We start from the raw sequence: 15,738 nt of genomic DNA on the forward strand, positions 1-15,738 counted from the left end.
TCCCACATGCCGCGGAGTGGCTGGGCCCGTGAGTCATGGCCGCTGAGCCTGCACGTCTGGAGCCTGTGCTCTGCAATGGGAGAGGCCCCAACAGTGAGAGGCCCGCGTACCGCAAAACAAAAAACAACAAAAAATACTTTTTATCTACTGGATTTTATGTCCTGCTTAGAAAAAATGAAATACTACTTCACAGAGTAGAGACTGTCCTTAAGCGTCTAAAGAAATGCACAGAATGCATCTGACTGTATCAGAGAGGATGATTGGAATGCCTTTCTGCACAACATCCATGAAGTGGTGACCTACAAATCCAGCCTCCAGGTCCCAGCACCAGCAGTAGTTCATGAACCGGACAAAGCAAGCCCGCAGGAAGTCCCCCAGCAGGATGGTGATACACGTTACCAGCATGTCCGACACCGTCAGCCTCATGAATTCCTACAAGGAGGAACATAGAGAAAGGGGATAGTCAGGGTTTGACCATGCCTGCTTCTCCCAACTGACTGCATGCCAACGCTCCCCCACCCACTCTTATTCTTCTTTGTGACCCTCTGATTAATGGTGGTGCAGATAAAAGACCCCATGCTTTGAAAAATGCTTACTATAGGTTCCAGCTCTACAAGTTACTAATTTATTGCTTTGGAATAGTCTCTGAACCTTTTGAAGTTGATACATTAACCTTGCAGGGTTACTGGGAAAGTTAGTGATTATGTATGCAAATTGCCTGGCAGTTGGCAATACCCAGTATTTGGTAGTTATCAGCACTATTGCATAGATGTAGGATCTGAAGGCTCACTCCTTGCTTCCCCCATCTGCTCTGAAGTGCCAGCTGCCCCAGCTAAGACTGAATCTGACCATTGTCCCTGGGGACAGCAGCTGGTTTTCTTCAACCCCTGCTAACTGGATTTTTTTTGGGGGGGTATGTAGAGAAAATAATGTAGGCTTTTCACAGAGGCACATAGAAGAAGAGCCAAAAGCAAAGGAACAAAGTTTTCTTTGATGTGTAGAGTACATATAATTTATTAATTTTTTTTGAAAAGTTGGAAAGATCTACCTGACTTCGTCACAATCTTTAAGACATCTAACAGTCTTGGAGTTCCCAGGGGACACAGGGTCTGCTCTATCCATTTTCGTGTCTTCCAAGATGATTAATAAAGCTTTTGCTGGATGAACAGATGATGGGTTGTCAGGGTTTTTCCATAGCAAGAATTTAGACCATTACTCTTAAGTAAAACACAAACTGACTTGTATCAGGTCTCCACGTCTATGCAAGGTGATGCTCTGGGGCCTGGGGTGAAGGTGGTGGTGGACATAGGTGAGCAGGACATAACGCCTCAAACCCATCATTACCAACAAACTCAGAAGGAAACAAGTTTTAATCAGTGATGGGCATTTCAGAGAGGAGGGCAAGAGAGATGCCTTCCAAGATGTGAGGAAGGAAAAGAGAAATTCTATAGCAGAATATTCCAAAGGAATCATGTAGGTAACGAACTCTCTTTTGTCTTCTAAAGAGGGTAGGTTTTACTGACTTGAAGACTTTCTGTTACACACTGTGATGGGTTTAGAAATGTGAGCTGCTCTACATATTAAAGATGAGGACGATTTGAAGAGAATGGGGGAATCTAGACTGGAGGAGATGAGAAGTCATGAGTCTGAGCCTCCTGTGAAGGAAGCAGGGAGAAAAAGCCCCCAGGACCCCGTGGAAAGGAAACCCTGCCTCAGGAAAACATCTGCTGGTGGACTTGTAGGCAGTGTCTGATGAAGTGTGTGATATAACCCTCTCCTCTATGGGACTTCATCAACCTCCGTTAAAAACACTGTTGTCCAGTGCTCTATGGGCATGGATTCTTCAGGGGTGGCAGGTGAATAGAAACCCCATGCAAAGAGATGGAGTTGAGGAAGAGAAGGCAGCTGATCCCTGTGAATACTTCACGTTTCTGCCTAGGAAGGCAAAGAACACTAGCCTTTGAAGTCCACACTGTGTAAGCTACAGGAACAGTAGTGAAAGTGGATAAGGGGAAATGGTCGTTGTTAATTTTTGACAATCTAATGAACACCTTTAATTCTCTTTACAGAAAAATGCACAGATGCATATACACACAAAATCTTGTATACAACTTTTAGGAGTTGTATTCATGATCTCCAGGTGGAGAATCTCAGGCTTTCAGTGAAATCTGCAGTAAAACTCCAAATAAATCCAAGTGGTATTAGACTGCTAGATGAAGCACAGAGAGAAATGTTTGGGACACTGAAAAGAAGATAATGTGAAAAGGTGGAACTTTCCTAAGAAATGCTAGCTTGACATTTTGGTGGCTTAAAAATGGAAACATCAAGAAGGGACAACGAAGAACTGAGAACAGGGATCATCTTTTCAGGAGAGCGTAACTACTCACAATGCCCACAGCTGTCTCCCAGCAAGAACCCCGGGGCACATCTGCAGGGTGTAGGGGTGGCCGGGGGACGCTCTCGTTCCAACCCGAGGAGTTGTAGTAGTGAAACAGAGTCCAGTGAGTGATGTTCTTTATTGTCTCTTCGTTAGAAAGCTAGAATGGAAGATGGAGATGTGGGGTTGGAAGGAGCCAGGGAAGGTCCAATGTTTCTACAGGAACAACAAATAGAGCCAGCATATGCCACAACCCTACCATCTAGCCCCTGCCCTACCCCTCAACAGGTCTCTCCAGAAATGCCCTCCCAGCCTTTCAATCTATAGAGGAGAGGCGGGCAACTGGCTAAAGTCCTTGGGTCTTTTCCAGGAAGTTTTCTTCTCTGTTATTATTCATCTGTCCCTTCATCCATTTGTCCATCCATTCAGTTACTCATTGTTCTTTTGAGATTAATTTATTCAGGGTCTATTCTGGGCCTATAAGGCAATGGTGACACAAGAGTGAATAGGAGTGACACAGGAGTGAACGGAGCTTTCCCCAGAAAGTTCACTGTCTAGTAAGTGACAGAGATGAACAGACAATTACAGACCAGAGTGATAAGAGCTGTGGGAAATTTTCTTTGGGGACTGAGGAAATCCACATCAGACAACAGGGCCCTTCCTGGGGGCAGTGACATCTGAGCCAAACCGCAGGAGGATTAGTCAACTAGTCAAACATGGGGAGAAGGATGGAGAGAGAGGCAAGAGAGAATTTTGCCCCGTGGAGGAAATGTGAGGCTCAGGAGGGTGAAGGAGTTTACTAGGGTAGGAGGGAAGCAAGAAATGAAGGTGGAGAGTAGGCAACGGTCAGATCCAGTCACTTCCATGCTGAGAAACTTCCAGTAGCTTCCTGTTAACCTCAGGAAAAAGTTCATGAGGAGGGACGTGTGGGAAAGAGGAGCATCATAATCTGGCCCTTCCCCCAATTTCACTTTTCACTTCTTCCCCTCCACTCTATTGTTCAGCTAACTCATAGTTCCCTGTGTGCATGAGCTGTTCCCTCTGCTTTTCCCAAGGTCTGCTAAGATCCCCCACGGTGGGGTTTGCAGCCCCTCCTGCGTACTGCCACACTGCCCGGGGCTTGCTCCCACTGAAGCACCTGCCCCAGCAGGCTTCGATGAATGAGTCTGTCTCCCCTGGAACAGGACCGTTTCTTGCTCTCTGCTGTACCCCCAGGGCCTGGCTTGGTGGGTACGCTATAACCACCTGGTGAGCAGTGATAAAAGGTTAACTCAACCATGACTTATCATCTCAGTGGGCGCATACTGGGCTGGTAAACATTTACGGCAGCTAAGAAACAGCACGGGAAAGCCTGCAGATAAAATATTAAGGGTACCAAATGACATGCAGGTGATGTGAAAAAGCCTAAGAAAAAGACAGTAAAGAACTGAAGTAAAATGTTAACAATTGGGTCATAGGAATCTGATATTTTTCTTCATTTTACTTTCCTGACCTTTCCAAAAAATTTTAAATTAATATAAATTATGTGCAAGGAAATTATTATAGTTAAAAAAGAAATTTCGTGGGCACTAGGAATTGGGGGGATGTTTGTGGTCTTCACCTTCAGGTGGACGTCATCCATCAGGGCCAAAAGAAACGTGTAGAGGTTTCCCAGGAAGAGTGCAAAGATGCGTCCCAGCTGCCACTTCAGTCCAGTGCGTGGGTGGTAATTCTCCAGGGCAGCAATGGTTTCAAACAGAGGGGGACAAAACATCCCAAGCAGGGACATCACAATTTCTACCTGAGAAATTGGGGAGCTGGGTTAGTTTTGTCATCAATATCACCTGCTTCTCCACCATCTCTGCACCCCCAGGGCCATGCATCTCCATCTTCTGTCTGCCCCCTCCTCTGCCTCTGGAAATGCCCCAGGGTCTCCACAACCTGCTGTATGACCCTGGTGAAGGCACCAACAAGCCCTGAGCAGTCAGTGTATGCTCCACAGGTCCTAATTGCTCTGTGACTGGTTGTCACCACGATTGCTGTTATTAGCATTGATAAAAATAGCAAACTATCTTTGAGAAGTAAATGAATTAACATACGGGACAGTGCTTTGTGTTCTGTAAAAGCCGTGAGCTAGGTAAGAATCTCCTCATCTCAGGAGCATGGAAGACCAGAAACTCAGATCACAGAACAGAACCAACAGTAGAGGGATGTGGTGCAGGGTGTGGCCTTTGGGGTCAGCTTCATTCACACATCTGGTGGTGGATTTGCTGTCACCTCAGGTGATGAGATAATTGGGCCATGTGCCGCTCATCATTTAGGAGGCTAGCTGGGCATCATTCACATGGTGGGGGTCTCAGGTTCCCAAGAGAGCAAGTTCCAAAATACAAGCACTTTTCAAGTCTGCTTGTATCATTGCTGCTACTGTTTCCCTGACTAAAGCAAGGGATGGGGAAACAGATTCCACCTCTTCATGGGAGGAACTAGAAAATCACATTGCAAAAAAATGTGGATACAAGGATGCGAAGAATTTGTAGCTATTTTGGCCAACTACCACAGATGTCAAATTCCCAGGAGAGATTTATGGATTCAATGCAAGCGCAATAAAACCTTAACGTGTGTTATTGTGGATCTTGATGAGAGAACTCACTCTGTCAGATATCAAGACATACTATAAAGCCATAGTTTATCAGTGTGTTATTAGTGCAAGAATAGACAAATAGACCAATGGAACAGAAAAGGAAGCCCAGAACCACACCCATGCATTACTAGACAATTGATTTATAAGCGATATAATTTCACTTCTTAAAATTAGTCCTATAGTCCAGAATTCAATAATTCAGCTGAATGGCATAGGAACCAGGGTAATTTCAGTATTTTCCTGAAATATTCACTTCAGCAGAGATGCCCTCCTCACCTCATTTCTTTCATACCAGCTGACATTCTGCATTTTGGAGAATTCTTGGGATCGTTTCACCACAAAGTAAATGAGGTACCCACTTCCACACAAACAGCACATGATGAGAAAGTTGGCCAGGACACGGAGAAATCTTGTCAGATGGACATTTTCTTCTTTGTTACTCTCTTGTTCATCCACTATTGATTCCTTGATGTGTGAAAATGAGGTGTGAATAGTAACAAGAAACCACTGTTGTTGGGTTCCTTGAGATTACTACTTTCTATATTTCCAGAAATGAAAGAATTCAGAGGGGGTGGTATATGGATAATTCTTTTCTTTAAGAAAATATATTTTGAATAGGTGAGGGAGATTAAGAGGTACAAACTTCCAGGTGAAAAATAAATGTCACGAGTATGAAATGTACAAAGTGGGAAATATAATTAATGACTATGTAATATCTTTGTAGGGTGACATATTATAACTAGACTTACCATGGTGGTCATTTTGAATTGTAGAGAAATATCACTCTGCTGTATAACAGGAACTAACATAGTGTTGTAAGTCAATTATACTCAACAAACAAACAAACTTATAGAAAAAGAGATCAGATTTGTGGTTACCAGGGGTGTGGGATGGGGTGGATGGAGGGAGAACTGGAGGAAGGCAGTCAAAAGATACAAACTTCTAGTTACAAGATAAATAAGTACTAGGGATGTAAGGTACATGTTAAATATAATTAACACTGCTGTATGTTATATATGAAAGTTGTTAGAGTAAATCCCGAGTTCTCATCACAAGGAAGAATTTTTTTTTCTATTTCTTTAATTTTGTATCTATACGAGATGATGGATGTTCACTAAACTTATTGTGGTAATAATTTCATGATGTATGTAAGTCAAAGCATTATGCTGTACACCTTAAACTAATACAGTGCTGTATGTCAATTATATCTCAATAAAACTGGAAGAAAAAAGGAATCTTAAAATATTACATTTTTTCTTGTTACTTCTACTTTGGTACATGTACTGACAAAGCTTAGATTTACTGGATACTTACTGTGTGTTAGATGTGGGGCTAAACACTCACCATCCATTATCCTTAATCCCAACAACAAACCAGTTACCGCTACTAATGCCCAGAGAGATTTCAGTATCCAATGGGGACTGTTTGAAATCTATAGATCAAGGAATTTAGAATTGAATCTGAAAAATACTGAGTCTTCTGGGACTTCCCCGCACTTTCACTGCAGGCAGTGCAGGTTCGATCCCTGGTCAGGGAACTAAGATCCCATATGCCACCCGACTCGGCCAATGTCAAGTCTTCTAAGCCAGGGGCTGGGTTTTTTTTTTTTTTTTCCGGTACGCAGGCCTCTCACTGTTGTGGCCTCTCCTGTTGCGGAGCACAGGCTCCGGACGCGCAGGCTCAGAGGCCATGGCTCACGGGCCCAGCTGCTCTGCAGCATGTGGGATCTTCCCGGACCGGGGCACGAACCTGTGTACCCTGCATTGGCAGGCGGACTCTCAACCACTTGCGCCACCAGGGAAGCCCAGGGGGCTGGCTTTTTTAATAAAAAATTTCTGGCCAAGTTTTTTTCTATTAAAAAAACAGATAGCAAATATTTTTGGTTTTGCAAGCCACGTGGTCTCTCTCATAGCTACTCAACTATGTCTCTGTAGCATGAAAGCATCTATAGATAATATATAAATAAATGAGCATGACTTTGTCTCAATAAAATCTTATTTACAAAAATAGGCAGCAGGCTGGATTTGGACCCTGGGCCATAGTTTGCTGACCTCTGTTCTAATCCATGGGCATGGTATATTTTTCCATTTATTTAGAGTTTCTTAATTCCTTTCAGCAATGTTTTGTACTTTTTGGTGTAGGCAGTCTCACACTTTTTTTTTTTTTTTTTTGGTTAAATCTATATTCCTTGGAATTTTTTGTACTTTGTGTCATTTTATTGAAAATGGAATTAAATTATTTTCTAATTATTTGCTGCTAGTGTATAAAAATACAATAGATTTTTTATTATTAACCTTGTATCCTGCATTAGTAAGTTTTTCATAGAAAGACACAATTAGTATATGGCAGAGCCAGGATGGAAAATGAGGTCTCCCGGACACCAAAGTACCTGGGAGATTTTTTTTTAATTGAAGTGTAGTTGATTTACAATGTTGTGTTAATTACTACTGTACAGCAAAGTGATTCAGTTGTACATATATATATACATTCTTTTTAAAAAATATTCTTTTCCATTATGGTTTATCATAGGATATTGAATATAGTTCTCTGTGCTATATGGTAGGACCTTGTTGTTTATCCGTTCTATATATAAAAGCGTCCATCTGCTAACCCCAACCTCCCACTCCATTCCTCCCCCACCTCCCTCCCCCTTGGCAACCACAAGTCTGTTCTCTATGTCCATGAGTCTCTTTCTGTTTCCTAGATAGGTTCATTTGTGTCATTTTTTAGATTCCACATGTAAGTGATATCATATGGTGTTTGTCTTTCTCTTTCTGACTTACTTCATTTAATATGATAATCTCTAGTTGCATTCATGTTGCTGCAAATGGCATTATTTTGTTCTTTTATATGGCTGAGTAGTATTCCATTGCACCACATCTTCTTTATCCATTCGCCTATCAATGGACATTTAGGTTGTTTCCATGTCTTGGCTACTGTGAATAGTGCTGCTATGAACATAGGGGTGCATGGATCTTTTTTGAATTATAGTTTTGTCTGGATACATGCACAGGAGTGGGATTGCTGGCTCATATGGTAATTCTATTTTTAGTTTTCTGAGGAACGTCCATACTGTTTTCATAGTGACTGCACCAACTTACATTCCCAGTAACAGTGTAGGAAGGTTCCCTTTTCTCCCTTTTCTCCACCTCATGTGAGGTGGTACTTCATTGTAGCTTTGATTTGCATTTCTCTAATAATTAGTGATGTTGAGCATCTTTTCATGTGCCTATTGGCCATCTGTATGTCTTCTTTGGAGAAATGTTTATTTAGGTCTTCTGCCCATTTTTGGATTGGGTTGTTTGTTTTTTTGCTGTTGAGTTGTATGCACTGTTTGTATATTTTGGAAATTCAGCCCTTGTCGGTTGCATCATTTGCAAATATTTTCTCCCATTCTGTAGGTTGTCTTTTTGTTTTGTTTATGGTTTTCATTGCTGTGCAAAAGCTTGTAAGTTTGATTAGGTGCCATTTGTTTATTTTTGTTTTTATTTCTATTGCCTTGGGAGAAGGAAGGAGATTTTTCAATCAATTAACAGTTATTGCGTTCGGGTTCAGTTTCAACTAACTCATCGGGTAGTTAGTATACATTAACGCACACAGTTCTCATGACATGTGTCCTGTTATATAAGTGGTTTTTAACAGACTCAGAGGGGAAGCCTTCTCCTTCCCATACGTTCAAAGTGCTTCACAGGCATTGACCTTCTTTGTCTCTCTCTAGTGGTCCCGAAGGAAGGGTCAAAGCCCTTGTTGACCCCTACCCTGCCCTTGGATGCTCCACCACAGGCTTCGCATTGCTGAGAAGGAGAAGGAGAAGGAGAACTGAGCCCGCTCCCTGCTCTACCCACTGCCAGGCTGACTCTGGGGCTCATGAAACCCATGTAGTGAGTTGCTGAGCCCAAGCCCTGTCCCTGGTGGGTGTACCTGTCTTCTGTAGGCAACGATTGGTATCAGTGGGCAGCAGCCCACTTCTCCTCCCAGAAGGGCCAGGAGAGAAGAGAGAGAAGAAGGCAAGACAACCAAGCACCGTTGCGGTGTAGATCTGACCTCTGCAAGGTCCTGGGGTAAAAAAGTCTGACTGATCAGACAGGAGAAGCATTGGACTATCAATAACTTTATCTTTTTTTTTGAGGACTATCAAGAACTTTGAATGGTTTTTAAGAAAACATACAGATGGCCACCAGGCACATGAAAAGATGCTCAACATGCTAATTATCAGAGAAATGCAAATCAAAACTACAATGAGGTGTCACCTCACACCTGTCAGAATGGCCATCATTAAAAGGTCTACAAATAATAAATGCTGGAGAGGGTGTGGAGAAAAGGCAACCCTCCTATGCTGTTGGTGGGAACTGCAGCCACTGTGGAGAATAGTAAAACTAAACAGAGTTACCACATGATCCAGCAATCCCACTCCTGGGCATATATCTGGAAAAGACAAAAATTCTAATTTGAAAAGATATATGCACCCCCAATGTTCATTGCAGCACTATTTATAAGCACCAAGACATGGAAGCAACCTAAGAGTCCACTGACAGATGAATGGATAAAGAAGATGTGGCGTACACACACGCACACACATACACAATGGAATATTACCCAGCCATATAAAAGAATGAAATAATGGATGGACCTAGAGATCATCATGCTAAGTGAGGTAAGGCAGAAACAGAAAGACAAATACCATATGGTATTTTTGTATCTAAAATATGATACAAATGAACTTATTTACAAAACAGAAACAGACTCATAGACATAGAAAACAAACTTATGGTTACTAAAGGAGAAACGGGGGGATAAATTAGGAGTTTGGGATTAGCAGATACAAACTACTATATACAAAATAGACAAACAACAAGGTCCTACTGTATAGCACAGGGAACTATATTCAATAACTTGTAGTAACCTAGGAAAAGAATATGAAAATGAATATATATGTATAACGGAATCACTTTTCTATACAACAGAATTTAACACAACATTGTAAATCAAATATACTTCAATTAAAAAAAAGAACTCTATTTGTAGTGAGGTGGATGGACCTAGAGTCTGTCATACAGAGTGAAGTAAGTCACAGAGAGGAAAACAAATACTGTATGCTAACACATATACATGGAATCTAAAAAAAAAAAAAAAGGTTCTAATGAACCTAGGGGCAGGACAGGAATAAAGACGCAGACGTAGAGAATGGACTTGAGGACACGGAGAGTGGGAAGAGTAAGCTGAGACGAAGTGAGAGAGTGGCATGGACATATATACACTACCAAATGTAAAATAGCTAGTGGGAAGCAGCCACATAGCACAGGGAGATCAGTACGGTGCTTTGTGACCACCTAGAGGGGTGGGATAGGGAGGGTGGGAGGGAGAGGCAAGAGGGAGGAGATATGGGGATAAATGTATATGTATGGCTGATTCACTTTGTTATAAAGCAGAAACTAACACACCATTGTAAAGCAATTATACTCCAATAAAGATGTTATAAATAAATAAATAAAAAAGAACTCTGAATGGTTTTTACAGTCATGGAGGGAAAAGTGAGATGTGCAGTGCTTCTGCCTTCATTCATCTGCTCACCCTCAGGCTTGTTTTCGTTCTATATTCTGTAGGCCACCTCATATCTCTCTTGTGAACAAATTAATAGATAATTTAGTGTGGAGTTGTACACTTAATTGATTCCTTTATTCCCACACTCCCAAACCGGGTTCTCAACTCTTTGTGGGTGTTCTTGGGGGATTTTTTAAAAAACCAATGCCAGGGGCTTCCCTGGTGGCGCAGTGATTGAGAGTCCACCTGCCGATGCAGGGGACACGGGTTCGTGCCCCGGTCCAGGAAGATCCCACATGCCGCGGAGCGGCTGGGCCCATGAGCCATGGCCGCTGAGCCTGTGCTCCGCAACGGGAGATGCCACAACAGTGAGAGGCCCGCGTACCGCAAAAAAACAAAACAAAACAAAACAAAAAAACCAATGCCAGGACCCCACCCCAGACCAATTACACCAGAATCTCTAGGGGTGGGGCCCAGAAGATTTTTAATGCTCCTTGGATCATGCAAACACGTGTAAATGTTGAGAACGGCTGCCCCAAGTGTGTCCTTTCACTTCCTCCAGCAGAAAGCAGTTCCATGAGGAAAGAGGCAGAACCAGGGACCAGCTCCATGATTCTCTGCCATGTTAAGAAACAGATGGTGGGTACCAGCCATGAACATTCTTTCTTGAAGGCTTGAGAGCTATGCTCCCACTTCTGGTAAAGCTCTTACCGCAAATTAATCAGGGATCTTATTTCCCATGCCCCAGCTGGGAGAAGTCTCCCAATGACAGGAGGGACCCAAAGTTCCCCTGGGAAGTGGGAATGGCCCTGAAGTGACTACCTTGAAGCTGATGGTGATGGAGGCGTATTTGTTGTCGGCCGTCTCTGAATTCCCGATCAGGTAGTCCCAGCTGGTGAACATCTTGAAGCTGAATGTGAAGTTATCGCTCTCCCCGTCGTTCGTGCTGCCCTGGGTGTTGCCGGCCATCCTGTAGGGTGCACATTGCTGTTGTTATGTCTGCCCCTGTGTCTACTGTGTCAGCCCAAGGGAAACCTGGCCTAAGCTAGTCTTGGGCACAGGTGGCAGATATCCAGTGAAGGCAAAGAGCCAAGATGGATTTGAATCAGGCTACTGATAGCCAGAGCACCTTCCCCCCAAATTCAGAGTCCCCTGCGAGCACACATGGTGTCAACTGCATAACAAGGAGTCTGCAGGGTACAGAAAACACTAACCATGTTTTCTACCCTGACGTCTGATGTCTTGCGGCTTGACTCACCTGCAAATGTTTTAGAACTCTTCATTCTCACAGAGAATATCCCCTTCTAATTCATCTGTTTTCTTGGATAAAAATCATATTTTTCTGATGTAAAATTCAATAAGCCCTGAGGCAGTTAGTACTACAACCAGATAATACACACATCTTTTTCTTAAGCAAGCTCGGAGGAAAGTACCTTGGACCTGCCTTGATAGCCCCCTATGTCATCCTACCTGTCCTCATCCTCTTGAGACAGGTCTGGGACCTGGGACCCTTTGCTGCAGTGCTGGACACACCTCTCCTTGAGCTACAAAATACAAAGAAACTATATGGGACTAAAAATAACTGTGTGCATGCTCAGTTGGGGCAAATTCTGGACCCAAAAGATACAAAAAGACAAAAAAAACAAAAAACAAAACCCAACTGCCATTTCTGAAGAGCCAGGAGCAAAAACAGGGCATTGGGAGCAAAAGCAGGGTACTGAGCATGCCTGCACACACCACCTAAGGGATGGGCAAAACACCTAAGCCACACCTCTGGCCTGACCCCTGGACACGCCCCTACCTTCACCCCATATAAGAAACAAGCTTTCCCCCCCTCAGTGAGCAAGCAAGGGAACCTGCTGTTTGTACTTGCTCCCCTACTGCTGCAGCAGCGGCCCCAGGAAAGTCTTGCCTGAATTTCTCATCTGGCCTCTAGTCAACTTCTACTGATTAAGGAAGCCAAGAACCCTGGTTGGTATCACTCTCTTTGTGCTTCCTGGAGATCAGCCCCGTGGGAACCATGGAATCCCAGGCAGGGGTTCCATCAGATACAATGGGGGTGGGGTTGCCCCTCTTTGACTCTATCTGATGTGTCAGGCTTTTGGGATTTGCAGTTCCAGGGGCCTGGTTGCCTTAGCTAATTTTTTGGTTCAACAGAGAAACATTCCATATCCTTAAATTTGGCAGGGAAAAACATAGCAATGTGAAGGCTAAGAATAAAACCAAGCCTGTCTCGCCTGTCTCCTTTTTTTTTTCCTTTTGTTTGATAGAGCTGGGCAGCCACATATCACCTAGTGGTCACTGTCTTGTGCCAGGCAGGCTCTTGTAAACAGCAGCATTTTCCCCTGAGACGATGAGACAGAAAACCCAGCTGGGCCTGCACATCGCTTTCCGCTTTCCGGGGGTTCTAGCCAGGCTTCAAGGGCGCTCTGTTTCCTGTGCACACACAGTGGCCCTGTTCTTCTCTTGTGGCTCTGCTGAAGGGTGAGTGGGCCTGGTGGTCAGGTCTGTGCACAGACTGTGTCCCCACCCTGCACAGCCTGTGCTAACTGGGGTCCTCTGACTTAGAAGAAGGCAGTTTGTGGGCCAAAGTTTTTCTTCAGAGAACATGAATTAAGAGGCACAGACATATTAAAAAGCCATTTCTGACCGCAGAGACAAGTAGAGTTGGGGCTGGAGAGGACACCAAGGTTACTCACTGCCATATACACTGGTTTAGCCTCATTGTATCTTTGTAGGCACCAGCTCAGTTCTCACATGCCAGCTAGACAGAGAAGCAGAGGGTTTTTCTGAGGATGCTGGGCTCTGGGGAAAACAGAAACAGGCCTTGGAAACTTCTCCAGCCTCTCCTTAATTAGGGTACCATGTTCCCTTTCAAGCCACACTGTTTTTTTTGACAGTTTTGGGGACTCAGTAGGATATTTGCTGCCTCAGGGCCTTTGCACATACTCTTGCTTTGTCTAAAGTGCTGTGCCCAGCCTCCTCTAAAGGACTTGTCTATCCCATTTCCCAGAACTTCCCACATTACCCTGTCTATGTCTTTTATACCCCATATGACAATCTGCATTTGCTTTATTTGTTTCCTTGTTTTCTCTCTAAATCCCCAACAAGAAGGTAAGTAGGCACAGTGTGGCCACAGGGGTGGGCTGTTTGTGGGAAGAAAATTAAAAGCCTGTAAATGAGACAGTCATACTTACGATCTAATGACGATCATTAGGCTGTAGCCGAACACGCTGACCCCTACCATGAAGTAAGCCATGGGTAACCTGTACCTCAGCCACCCGATGGTCCTCTGGTTGTTGTAGTAGCCGTAGAAGAGAGCGGAATACTTGATGTAGCCCTGTGGGGCAGCAAAGCCAAATGCTCTTGGTTTGTAAGCTCAACGTGACAGTCATCGGACGCTTCCATCGACCTGGGGTTTCTTTCTCAGGTGTGACAGGAGCCGGAGGGGAGGAAGGAAGGGTTCTCGATGTTCCTGTTCTTCCCTTCACTCCCCCAGTTGCTCCAGAGTCTATGCCCGTCTGCACGTCTCCCCTCTTCTTTCTCCTGTCTATTTCTCCATTATAGAGTGCATGGAGACACAGCACAGGGAGGAGAGTGTTGTTAACATTCAGGGCAAATTAGGGATAAGTGGTGTGTGTGTGTGTCTGTCTATGTGCACATGCACACACGGCTCCAAATTCCCCCTCCAACCCCCACCCAGTGCTCAGGGTCTTAATTTAACACTCTGGAACTAGAAGGGAGTCCGTGAACTTTCTCAGTATTTCAAAACTTCTAAAGAAAACTATGTGATAAGGCTCACAATCTAACCTGAGCTTCAAGTTTCATTTTGGTTTTGGTTTTTGGTATAATTGGCTTTACGTGTAATTAGCACACTTTTTAGGTATCATTATTTAGGTGTAAAATTAACTTATAATTTTAGCACTTCTTTTATGTCTTTGCTGAATAAAAAACGGGATTATTCTGGCCTCACACAGATATGTAGTTGGACAGGGGAGCCAAATTTTAATAGTATTTTTTCATATACTTGGGGCTATTTCTTCTTCGATATCATACCTCAACCCAATAACTAAATAGTTATTTCTTAAAGGTTAGTTGCAATGTGGAATATGAATCACATAATGAACTTTTTCATACCTTAAGATCCATTGCTCTCCCCCAAATACTAAGTAATTAAAAAAGGAAAAATACTAACTTTACAGCAGAGAATTCTGGCAGATATCACTATTTTTTTTTTTTTTTTTTTTTTTGTGGTACGCGGGCCTCTCACTGTTGTGGCCTCTCCCGTCGCGGAGCACAGGCTCCGGACGCGCAGGCTCAGAGGCCATGGCTCACGGGCCCAGCCGCTCCGCGGCATGTGGGATCTTCCCAGACCAGGGAACGAACCCATGTCCCCTGCATCGGCAGGCGGACCCTCAACCACTGCACCACCAGGGAAGCCCAAATTCTGGCAGATATCACTTTAACCAAGTGGCCAGAGTGATTTGACACTCTGAGAAAGGCACGCTACCTCCCCAACAATGCATAAGCTTAATACAATCATGAGAGAACATCAGACAGACCCAAATTCAGGGGCAAACAACTGACCAGCACTGTTCAAAAGTGTCAAGGTCACTGAAAGACAAAGAACAGTCACAGATCAGAGGAGAGTAAGGAGATGTGACAATTAAACCAATGTGAGATTGTGAGTTGGGTCCTGGGATAGAAAAAGAACATTAGTGGAAAAACTGATGAAATACAAATAATACTATATTTTAGTTAATAATATTGTATCAAGATTAATTTCTTAGTTTTGATAATTGTTCTATGGATATATGAGATGTTATCATAAGGTGAATGGGTGAAGGGTATATGGGAACTCTCTGTACTATTTATGTAACTGTTCTGTAAGTCTAAAATTATCTCAAAATATAGTTTTTAAAAATCTCTATCCTTTACTATCTATCCTTTACTATCCTTTACTTTACTATCTATCCTTTACTATCCTTTACTATCAAGATGTGGGATCTTTTACTCACACATGATTTTGTAACATCATGTATTGGTCATCTGGAAAGTAATGGTTCATTGAGTTATGAACATATGCCAAATGTTGACACATTTCTTATACAATATAAAAAAAATCACACTGTTAATATCTCCACTGATCTCATCAGAAAAGTATTTAACTACTGAGAAACTGCCACTGTCATGGTGATGG

The 15,738-nt window shown here is 43.3% G+C and overlaps 1 protein-coding gene across 1 annotated transcript in view; it reads right to left on the minus strand.

The window, feature by feature from the left end:
* Positions 1 to 15,738, minus strand: part of TMC2 (transmembrane channel like 2) — an 88,716-nt gene that overhangs the window by 20,478 nt on the left and 52,500 nt on the right. The window contains 6 exon segments of the mRNA XM_089895422.1: positions 304 to 432; positions 2,388 to 2,537; positions 3,978 to 4,157; positions 5,274 to 5,462; positions 11,361 to 11,508; positions 13,736 to 13,878. Of these exon segments, the coding sequence (XP_089751548.1) occupies positions 304 to 432; positions 2,388 to 2,537; positions 3,978 to 4,157; positions 5,274 to 5,462; positions 11,361 to 11,508; positions 13,736 to 13,878 (939 nt within the window).

This window comes from Delphinapterus leucas, chromosome 15 (assembly GCF_059928025.1).
Source record: "Delphinapterus leucas isolate spDelLeu-1000000601 "Yukka" chromosome 15, BTC_Dleu_Yukka2, whole genome shotgun sequence".
In the NCBI taxonomy this organism is placed as follows: domain Eukaryota; kingdom Metazoa; phylum Chordata; class Mammalia; order Artiodactyla; family Monodontidae; genus Delphinapterus; species Delphinapterus leucas.